General features: G+C 42.1%; 1 protein-coding gene across 1 annotated transcript in view; it reads right to left on the bottom strand.

Moving 5' to 3' along the window:
* Window positions 1-448: 448 nt before the first annotated feature.
* The window catches only part of LOC141019187 (mitochondrial adenyl nucleotide antiporter SLC25A23-like), a 30,284-nt gene continuing 19,867 nt past the window's right edge, over window positions 449-10,865 (bottom strand). The window contains exons 7-11 of the mRNA XM_073494039.1: window positions 5,213-5,365; window positions 4,847-4,960; window positions 2,143-2,310; window positions 740-890; window positions 449-633 (exon numbers count right to left, since the gene is read on the bottom strand). Coding sequence (XP_073350140.1) covers window positions 449-633; window positions 740-890; window positions 2,143-2,310; window positions 4,847-4,960; window positions 5,213-5,365 — 771 coding nt within the window. The remainder of the gene's footprint in view (window positions 634-739; window positions 891-2,142; window positions 2,311-4,846; window positions 4,961-5,212; window positions 5,366-10,865) is intronic.

Here is a 10,865-nt window from a genome sequence, read left to right as displayed (position 1 = left end):
CTTAAGTACTCCCAGGCTGCTGGTACCACTTCACAATACTTGTTTTACCACAGTATGTACTGGGATGCTGAGGGTTAGACATGAGCAGCACTGTAGATAGTAGGTAGTAGGTGCACTTGTATTAATATTATTTATACCGCAAAGCAGCTAATGTCTTATTCCATGTATTTCTATCACTCTGTAAAAGCACTTCCATGAATATAAATGAAAACATAAATGAACATGATCTACCTACCAGCAAACTACACAAGCTTGAACCTGACTGAGTCAACAGGAAGTGCAGCATACAGCAGTGTGATCCTGGTCTGTTAAATGCATTTTAGACTCCCTCTCTTTTTCTTCAGAGGTCTGGGGAACTGCATGATCACCTCTCCTCTGATCCTTCTCACAAGCATAACGAAGTCTTTGACTTCTCTGTCCTTTTTGCCCTTAGTTCCTCTTCTTTGTCTCAGTAGAAACCCACTCCAAGGGCTTTCTTCATGTGCTCATACACCACATAGGAGATGCTGACAGCTGGAATGACTTTGAGGAAGTTGGGGGTGATACCGCGATACAAGCCGGGTACACCTTCATGAGATATGATGTACTTGAACTGGCCCACCATGGTCAGCTTGGGTTTACCCTCAGTGGTGGCTGAAAGATGAGGATGATAGAGGTTACTGCAGAGGAACATATAAGAAGCAGATTAACTGCTGGATCAGTACGGTTAGAATCTGTCTGAATCAACAGTATATCTCACCTTGTGCCTGCATACGTGTCCGAATGAGAGCGAGGGGATAGGATGCCAGCTGGCCACAGGTGCTGGAGATGGTACCACAGCCCAGCAGAACTAAAACTCCTGGATCTGCTGAATCCACACAGTACCTCTGGAGCCAGGCATTCTTCAGAGTCTTGAAGCAGGAGCAGTTAGATAGAGTTTAGACCATACAGGAAGAGAGTGGAGGAAAAGTCAGGTTACAAGAGGTAAGAAGATATATGGAAAGAGAGAAGACTGAAATGCATTATTGGTTTGAATCTTTTCATGGGATCCATTGACAATAAGAAACAGAATGATGAGTTCCTTCTTGGGAGGTTGATATTACTTCCTCAAACCAGCAATCTATTTACCTCCAAATGTCAGCAAATTTCATGGTAAGTCGGTGCTAACTACCAAGCAACATATCTGCAGTTTCTTTAAAATTACCCCCAAAACAACCAAATAATTACATCAAAATATATTAAAAAAAATTACCCCGATATGATTTAATAATACAATTCTGCTACTTTCCAATAAGCAGTCCATAAATTGCTGGTAATTTCTTTCGAGGTCCCAAATGCCAAAATGAGCACCACTATTGGTCGCAGTTCAGCATCAGCATGTCAAACCAAAACAAACCAGCATGTTGGCCACAGCTCCCCTCTCCCCGGACACATACCGCCTACTCTACTTCCATTCTCAGCAGCACCGTGGAAGGAATAAAGTTACCCGTCTGTGGACCATGTCAGGTGACGATGTAAGTACATAAAGCAAGTGAGAGGATGTACACATTGGCTATTATTTGCTTCAGTAACTAGCAGAGTTGAGAACGAGAGGCAGGCGCCAGCAGGCTGAGAATAAAAGCTTGTCGAATGTGTGTGTGTGTGTGTGTGTGACAGAGAGAGAGAGAGAGAGAGAGAGAGAGAGAGAGAGAGAGAGAGAGAGAGAAAGATTGTGGGTTGTTGAGTTGGTGGGAATTTAAATGGTTAAAAGTTCCCTGGAAATATATTCAAGAATTTACCAGCTATCTATTGACTGCTTATTGGGAAATAGCAGAATGTTGTAGGTTAGTTAGACTTCTTTTCACAACACTGCACATCAGCTTTGAACACATCATCCCACAGCAATGACAGACAGAAGTACATGAAGTACAGCACAATATCACACAACAACGACGGCAAAAACAAACATGAAAACAAGACTAATATTTCCCTCAGCGAGTCACCCTGAAGAAAATTCAAATATGTTGCTTGGCAATTACCAGCTACCAGCTACTACCATGAAATTCCCAGACCTGTAAAATTATGTGTTACCAGGTTACAGCTACAGTTCACTTATTTCTGAAGAGTGGCTAAACTATACAAAACATTACGTAAAAAAAATATTTTAGACATATGTACACATACCTCATACACAGCCAAGTCGATGCCAGCATAGGGGATTATGCCCAGCGTGTTTGGTAGGTAGCCCCTGTAGAAAGCCCGGACTCCTTCTTTCTTCAGGATCTGTCTGGCACAATCAGCCATACCTGAGTATTGTCCTGTCTTTCTTAACGTGAGACGAGTCTTTAGCACCTACCCAAAGGAGGGGGACAGGAGGAGGTTGAAGAAAGTAGAAGAATTCAAAAGAAACATGGTGAAAGGAGTGCAGGCTGGATGCACTTGTGAGTATTTTTAGGGCCCGAGCACTGACCAGTGCGAGGCCCTATTGTATCTGTCAGGATTATTTTTCTTTTTCTTATTCTTCCTTCCAAACGATCACATATTTGGCGGCCTGAACATACCCCAAAACTCACCAAACTCGGAACATACGTCACATCGGTGTGCCGCTATTAGAATTCGACATGATTGGGGGTGGGTGTGGCCAGGGGACTCCATAGCGCCACCTAACGTCGGGTCAGCCCACAAAAAAATATTTTTGATCAACATGAAATTTACAGGACTCATAGGTCTCATCGATCCAGGCAGGAATTCGTTTTGTTGGAATTTTTGCTGCAACCGGAAGTCGGCCATTTTGAATGGCGTGCGGCCATTTTTCCGACACTGTTTACAGTACTTTAGGATGTTCGCAGAATTTCACACGTAGGTTCACACTCATGAGTACGTTAATTCAATACCACAACTGCCTTCAGGTGCGGCACAACAGCTCAGTAGCGCCTCCTAATGGGTTTTCCCATTTGGTAAGTACAGACAAACTCCTATAAATACCAAATTTTGCACATGCATCACCAGTCGCGAACTCTGATATCTGATTTAGGTCTGGGCCTTTTAAGTGAAAAGATGGCTCCATAGCGCCCCCTGGAATATTAAAAATGTGAAGCCCCGCCTCCTACATGCACATACATTAACGAAATTCGATATGCATATGTATCATGACCAGACGCACAAAACAAGAATCAACACCCACACCTTCAGACCAACAGGAAGTCTGCCATTTTGATTCGAAGTTCAGATTTCACCGCCATTTTCACACATTTCCTGCCTCGTATTTTAACAAATTCGTCTTACAGATTTAACACCACAGACATCACATTAACTCAGTATCATCCTCAGACCTTGAAGATGAAAGTTATCAAAAACTTTCACCTCCGTTATAGCTGGTGGGCGTGACGGCGCTCCATTTTGATGCTTCACCATAACCAGGCCTTATAACTTCAACATACAATTTCCCATCTACATCAAATTGGTCACACATGTAGAGGGGTTCGCCCTGCATCAAGACTGTGTCATATATATAGCGCCCCCTAACGCCGGGTCATGTGAACAACAACTTTCTCCGATCTACATGAAATTTGCAGGACTCATAGGTCTCATCAATTTAGACAGAAATTCATTTTGTGGAATTTCTCGCCCCAACAGGAAGTCGGCCATCTTGGATTGCATGCGGCCTTTTTCTTTTTTCCAACATACAATTTCACATCTACACCAATTTGCTCACACATGTAGAGGGTTTAACCCTAAATCCTTCTATGCATCAATACTGCGTTATATCCATAGTGCCACCCACTGGACACAGGAAGTCACTGAAGATGTCACTGTTGTGTTTTGTGTGACACGTATCCCATTTAGGTAGGAAATTTCCACAGGCAACAGGCGAGCACACATCTGGGCGCGTGGCCTTCGACGACGCCACAGCCCAACGTACGTGGGGGGGCGAGGGCCCGTTCATCACTGATTTATCATATGCTGCTACTTGCTTCAGTTCAAAGATAACACAGGTACTTCTGTTTCATGTAGAACAGAACTCAGGATACTTTGCTACCAAAGATTCACCGCGTAGGACGTCAATGTCCTGATCATTCACACAGTTAAGACAGAGTTCAGTAAGGGTCTGTGCACAGAAGAGATCAGTATGGGTTGCACCAACTGAGATTAATTCATCTAATATTAGTTCTAATCGCTTTAAGTGTAAAGTGAGAAAGTCCAGGTCTAAACCAAGCAGAGCCCTGTTGCACAATTAATCTGTTTACTACATCTGAGTTTATATTTAGTGTAACCCAAAATTAAGCAGTTTTTAATCAGTATGAAGATGCTTAGATAAATAAATAAATAAAAAATACATTTGCAAGCTGTTGGGACCTAGTAAGTATAAAATAGCGGAGAAAAAAGTTAATTTTCAGCTGCTCTGTTTCCATAACAAAATGCTATATTGTTTGCTAGCTAGCTAAAATGTTAGCCTACTCATGAGGGCTCTGCAGTGAAGCTTTAATTTCAGACTCTGCTGACAATTTGGCAGACAGTGGAGTTTTGTAGGCCAAACAGGTCCCCATCCACCCTCTGAAAATTGCAGTGGCAAAAAATCTAATGACCACCAGGAGTTGGAGCATTGGTGGCACAGGTTTCCTTGTAGAAACTCAGCAGCATTGATACTTACATTTTTGGTCCAACAGAATTAAATGAATCTAGGTCTAAACTAAACTAACTAACACACCCTGCACAATAAGTGGGGAGCTAACTGGCTCCAATGCTATACTGAAAGCTGCTCAGGACATCTTTAGTCCAATGAGACATGGTGCTTGGATGCAAACCTTTGATAGTCAGTTTTACAGCTGAAGAATCAAAATCATGCTTATATTTTCACATTGCAGTTACACAAAAGTTAAAAACTGACCTCCATGGGGTAGATGATGGTCTGGGCGGTAGCTCCAGCTAGAGAGCCAGCAATGAACCTCTCTTGTACCCTTAAACTGCCCCCCTCTTTACTGCCTCGGATCAGCCATTTGATCTGGAGTAAGAAAAGGACCAGTTGGGGGGGGGGGGGGGGGGGGGGCGGGGGGGGGGGGTCATAAAACATGTATCATGTTGGGAGGTGATACAACACAGCATGAGAGAAAGGAAGGGTTAGGGTTAGGGTTAAAAAGTATACACAGAACTAAAATTAAATTAACAAGTATTTTTAATTTGACGCTCCAAGATGAGTCAAGCAAACACTAAGATAGGTTCTCTCTTTGTCATTGATTGACAGGAGTGCACTGACCTGTTCATAGGCCATAAACTTAATGGCAGATTCAGGCGCAATTTTGAGGACATTGATGCCATTTCCCCTCCAGAGTGAGGAGACTCCTCCCTCCTGGACCATCCCCCTCAGCCCGGACCACAGATTAATCCCCCGAGATGTAGAGCCATGTACCTGGACACATACACACCCCCAGGTCAGTCATCTTATTACAATCTGGCAAAATCTGAAATGTTACTGTAGGCTAGGGTGCACATCCAACCCCAGTCAGGTACAGGTGCAGTACAAAAAACAGAATGTTGTCACCAAAATTTTCAAGCGCCAAAATAATAATTAAATGAACTAATGGTGTTTTTCAGGTTTGCCTGGATATTATATGGGACTCAGCCTCTGTACATGGGGCACATGCTCTGCCATGTGAGGGCGCTTCATGTATGTTCAAACCTCTAAACCATAATCAATTAGTAATATTTCATCATCCCTTTGTAAAAATGACCATTATAAATCGTGAGGAGTTTTATGAGTGCTGCTGCTGACATTTCAGCATGCAGAGCCAATCTCACTCTGTGTTTCAGCTGGGAATACTCCAACCACCCACCTGAACTACCCACCATGTGCTTTGTTTCATTTCTGTAAGTATAAGTAAATATCTGAGCAGGATTTGAGGAAAAGAGTGAGCCTTAGACTCTGAAAGATAGAAGATCCACAAGAATTAAAGACAATGATGAATATGTGAATGAAGGACCTGCTAAATACCACGTTCATAATAAGATGTATATAATGTACATTTTACATTGTTCCTTCAGAATCAGAGTCAGAATCAGAAATCAGAATCAGAATCAGAAACAGATTTATTGCCAAGAAGGATTTCACACCAACAAGGAATTTGTCTTGGTGAATAAGTTGCATAAATTGAAGACAATAAACAATAAACAAACAGTGACTATAATATATACAATATAAACAAACAAACAGAGACAAAAAATGTGGGATGACTGATAAATAAAGACGGAAGATAAAATATAAAAGATATAAAAAAATAAAAGATGTACAAATTCTGCATTATTGTAATGCAAAGATTCAAGAGTGGTGTCAGTGTCAGTGTCAGTGGGGGTGGGGGTCCCAGGAGATTTTGGTCCTGATGGACCACAGCCTCCTGCCAGAGGGGAGAGTGTCAAAAAGTCTGTGACCGGGATGGGAGGGGTCGGCCACAATCCTACCTGCACGCCTCAGAGCCCTGGAGCTGTGCAGGTCCTGAATGGATGGAAGGTTGCAGCCAATCACCTTCTCAGCAGAGCATATGATACGCTGCAGTCTGCTCTTGTCCTTAGCAGTGGCAGCAACGTATCAGACGGTGATGGAGGAGGTGAGGATGGACTCAATAATGGCAGTGTAGAAGTGCACCATCATCGTCTTTGGCAGGTTGAACTTCTTCAGCTGCTGCAGGAAGAACATCCTCTGTTGAGCTTTTTTGGTGAGGGATCTGATGTTCAGCTCCCATTTTAGGTCCTGGGTGATGATGGTGCCCAGGAAGCAGCAGGACTCTACAGAGTTGACTGGGGAGCCACACAGGATGACGAAGGCAGGTGGGGCTGGGTTCTTCCAGAAGTCCACGACTATCTCCACTGTCTTTAGAGCGTTAAGCTCCAGGTTGTTCTGGCTGCACCAGGTCACCAGATGGTCAATCTCCCACCTGTAGGCGGACTCATCCCCACCAGAGATGAGCCCAATGAGCGTGGTGTCGTCCGCGAACTTCAGGAGCTTGACGGACTGGTGACTGGAGGTGCAACCATTGGTGTACAGGGAGAAGAGCAGTGGAGAAAGAACGCAACCTTGGGGTGCTGATGGTCTGGGATTCAGAGACATGTTTCCCCAGCTTCACGCGCTAGTTCCTGTCAGACAGGAAGTCTGTGATCCACCTGCAGGTGGAGTCAGGCACATGGAGCTTGGAGAGCTTGTCCTGTAGCAGAGCCGGGAGGATAGTGTTGAAAGCAGAGCTAAAGTCCACAAACAGGATCCTGGCATATGTTCCTGGGGAGTCCAGATGGTGGAGGGTGTAGTGCAGGGCCATGTTTACTGCATCGTCTACAGACCTGTTGGCTCTGTAGGTGAACTGCAGTGGGTCCAGGAGTGGGTTGGTTAAGGATTTTGAGGATTTGAACTGAATCAAAATGAGTTGAAATAAATCTGTTCAGGTTTTTGTGAATCATAATCAAATCAACTCTTGAGATCAATGCCAATAATCAGCCCTATTTCATGATGTGTTTTATTGGTTTATATCACCTCTGCAAATGCCATGTAAAATCTATCATCTTTACTTACAAGCAATTAAGAAATGTCTCATTGTTACCTCATGGAAATATTTTTTTGTGGAACACCAATTGCTTATCCTTTTTATTTAGGCCTACAACAGTTTTCTGGCCTGGAAACCAATCAAAGTTTTGCTGCTCTGATTTGTCCATCAGGTATGTCCAGCACAACTCACCAGGCTACAAGACACAGATCAAAGTGTAAAAACTAGGCAGTGCTGATGAAACATAAAATAAGATTTATTTTCTTAGGAGTTTTTTTTTCTTCTCACATCTCAATCAGGAGCTGTGGTCAGAGACTTGCTAATTGATCTAGGGCTGCAATAAACGATAATATTTATTGTCAGTTATTTCTCAATTAATTGATTAGTCGCTTGGTCTATGAAATGTCGGAATAAATGGTGAAAGATGTGTCTCCCGAAAGCCCAAGATGACGTCCTCAAATGTCTTGTTTTGCCCACAACCCAAAGATATTGAGGTTGCTGTCATAGTCGGGAACGGACACCAGAAAATATTCACATTTAACAAGCTGGAATCAGAGAAATTTGGTGATTATTTCAGTAGTTTACAATTAATCGATTGATTAATCATTGCAGCTCTAAATTGATCGCTCACCAACTAACTTAGGGAAGGTGATGTGATGGACAGTTAGATGTCATCTTGATAATATTAAAACTAGGGATGAATGATATGGATTTTTGTCAGGCTATGCCAATCATTAACTTCCTTTCAAGGCAATATCGATAAGATAAACAATTACCTCAAATCTTTGTATTTTTAAATGAAGTTCATGACCTTTACTTTATGCAAGAAAGGCACAAAAGCAGTGAGCAAAGATGGATGATTTCATATTCCACAGCTCTAATAAGATTTGTAGTGTTAAAACTCTTTGACTTTTCCCATCCTCTCTGAAGTATTGTAGAGTATGTTTTGCAAATTAAAATCATGTTGTCTTCCTTTAAAACACAGTTTGACGCCATGAGTGTGACAACAGCCTGTTGCGCTTGTTCCTCCCCTTCTTATCCTTCTTCTTCCTCTCCTCCTTTTGTGAAGAATGCTGCACTGATGAAGTCAATGAAAGCAGTTTAGCTTTGTATTATTGCCTCTATTGATTGGCTGTAATTTCACAGATACCGATAACTAGCAGAAAATAAAAAGTTGCCAATATCAGACCAAATTATATCATGCATCCCTAATTAAAGCTATGGCAAAATATTATCATACATGAAAATGTTGATAATGTCATATTTTCTTGTCGTTTTTATATTTGTTTTTGTTTTTTAAAACATCACAAATTATGGCCACTTTTCCACACCTTACTGGTTGCAGTCTGTCTTATGTGTTTCTGAAATATTTCTTACAGATAAAATGAATAGAAAGACTTTGCCTGTCTCCAGTTCCACGATAAGACGGAGGACACGTTTAGACGTTGACAAACGACTAAGAAATTAGGGATGACTGCACAAATTTGACTGACTTTCAAATGACAACGGAGAGGGACCTTGGAGATTTCAGAGGAGAGGTTTTTGAGGAACCAAATTGCACAGACAGTCCAACTTGTTCAGACATTGCAACTGGTGTAGTCTTTAGTGAGGAGGAAGGTGATATCGAAGTAGGTGAGGTGGACATAACTGAGGGCTCTGGTGGCTGTGATGAGCAGATTCAGTCATCTGACTCAGAACATTCTGATGATGAAGTCTATAAGACATTTTCACTTTCTGACAGCATTTCCAACTGGGCAATACACTTTGGCATTTCTTTGTTTGCTTTGACAGCACTTTTGGGCATACTTCGAATTTGCCATGCTGATCTTCCAAAGGATGCTAGGACCCTCCTTAAGACTAAGACCAAATACTCTTTTGTGGAAAAGGCTGGAGGACAGTATCTTCACTTTGGTATTCTGCTATCTCTTAGAAATACACTGTCCAAGTACACCCACACACTGGCGGACAGTTTCACGTTAAAGTTGCAAATAAACATTGATGGACTTCCTCTGTTTAAGAGTTCTAGTCTGCAACTGTGGCCTATCCTAGGTCTTCTACTGAGTGTTCACATGAAAGAACCAGTAGTGATAGGTTTGTTCTGTGGACCACAGAAACCTAGCTCAGCAAAAGAGTTCCTTGAAGATTTTGTTACAGAGTTACAACAGCTTAATTAAGGTTTTGATTTTGAGGGTAGGAATTTGAAGCTCAAACTGGACACAGTCATTTGTTACACACCAGCCAGGTCCTTTGTTAAAAACACAAAGAACCACAATGGCTACCATGGTTGTGACAAATGTGCACAGCCTGGAAAATACATTAACAGACGCATGACATATCCATGTACAGACTATGCCCTAAGGACAGATGAATCATTCGAAAACAAGGTTGATGAGAGTCATCATCATGAGGGGCCACATCCATTTAATGGCAGCAATATTGGCATGGATTCACAGTTCCTCTGGACTATATGCATTTGGTTTGTTTAGGTGTTGTTAGACGATAGCTACACATCTGGCTCAGGGGTCCTCTAAATTTTCAAGTACCTGCAAACATAGCAGAAAGAATGTCGGCAAAATTGTTAGACATGCGTTCCTTTGTTCCTCTGGAATTTGCCCGAAAGCCCAGATCACTCAGGGAATTAGATCGGTGGAGGGCCACTGAATTCAGACAGTTTCTGTTATATACAGGACCTGTAATGCTAGGTATCTTTCTGGACAGAAATATGTACAGCAATTTCATGCTGCTCTCCTCTGGTATTGCTATTTTAGTAAATCCTGGACTATCCTGCCACACACGGTATGCTCACACCTTACTTAGATCTTTTGTTCATCATTTTGGTGAAATAAATGGCAAAGATCAAATTGTTTATAATGTACATGGTTTGGTCCATCTGGCAGATGAAGTGCAACGACATGGTTGACTTGACTCAATTTCTGCATTTCCCTATGAAAGTCACCTGGCCAAGCTCAAAAAGCTAGTCAGAAGACTTTCCTCTTGCTCAAATTATCCGTTGGCTGTCAGAGAAGAGGTTCACTGTTGCTCCATTAAATGTTACCTCTTTTAAAAAACAGCACTTTGTTGGGCCAATTGTAGGTGGACTGTCAGTGAAAGCACAGTATGGTGAAATGGCCTGTGACAAGTGGACTGTCAAAGTTTCAACCAGGGATAATGTTTTTGTCATTGGAAATTATATTTGTCGCATACATAACATTGTAGAGTGCAGTGATGGAGTGTATGTAGTATACAAAGAATTCTCACAGAAATCTTTGTTCTTCACTTACCCATTCAACTCTGACTTCCTAATTGCCTGAAAGGGATAGTTTTGTGGCCATACCCCTATTTCATACATTTTAGGGATGTCTAATGTGTTTTGGTGAGAAA

Source organism: Pagrus major, chromosome 23 (genome assembly GCF_040436345.1).
Source record: "Pagrus major chromosome 23, Pma_NU_1.0".
NCBI classification, from domain to species: Eukaryota; Metazoa; Chordata; class Actinopteri; order Spariformes; family Sparidae; genus Pagrus; species Pagrus major.
The sequence above is the reverse complement of the archived record's forward strand: the minus strand, read 5'-3'. Positions and strand labels throughout refer to the sequence as shown.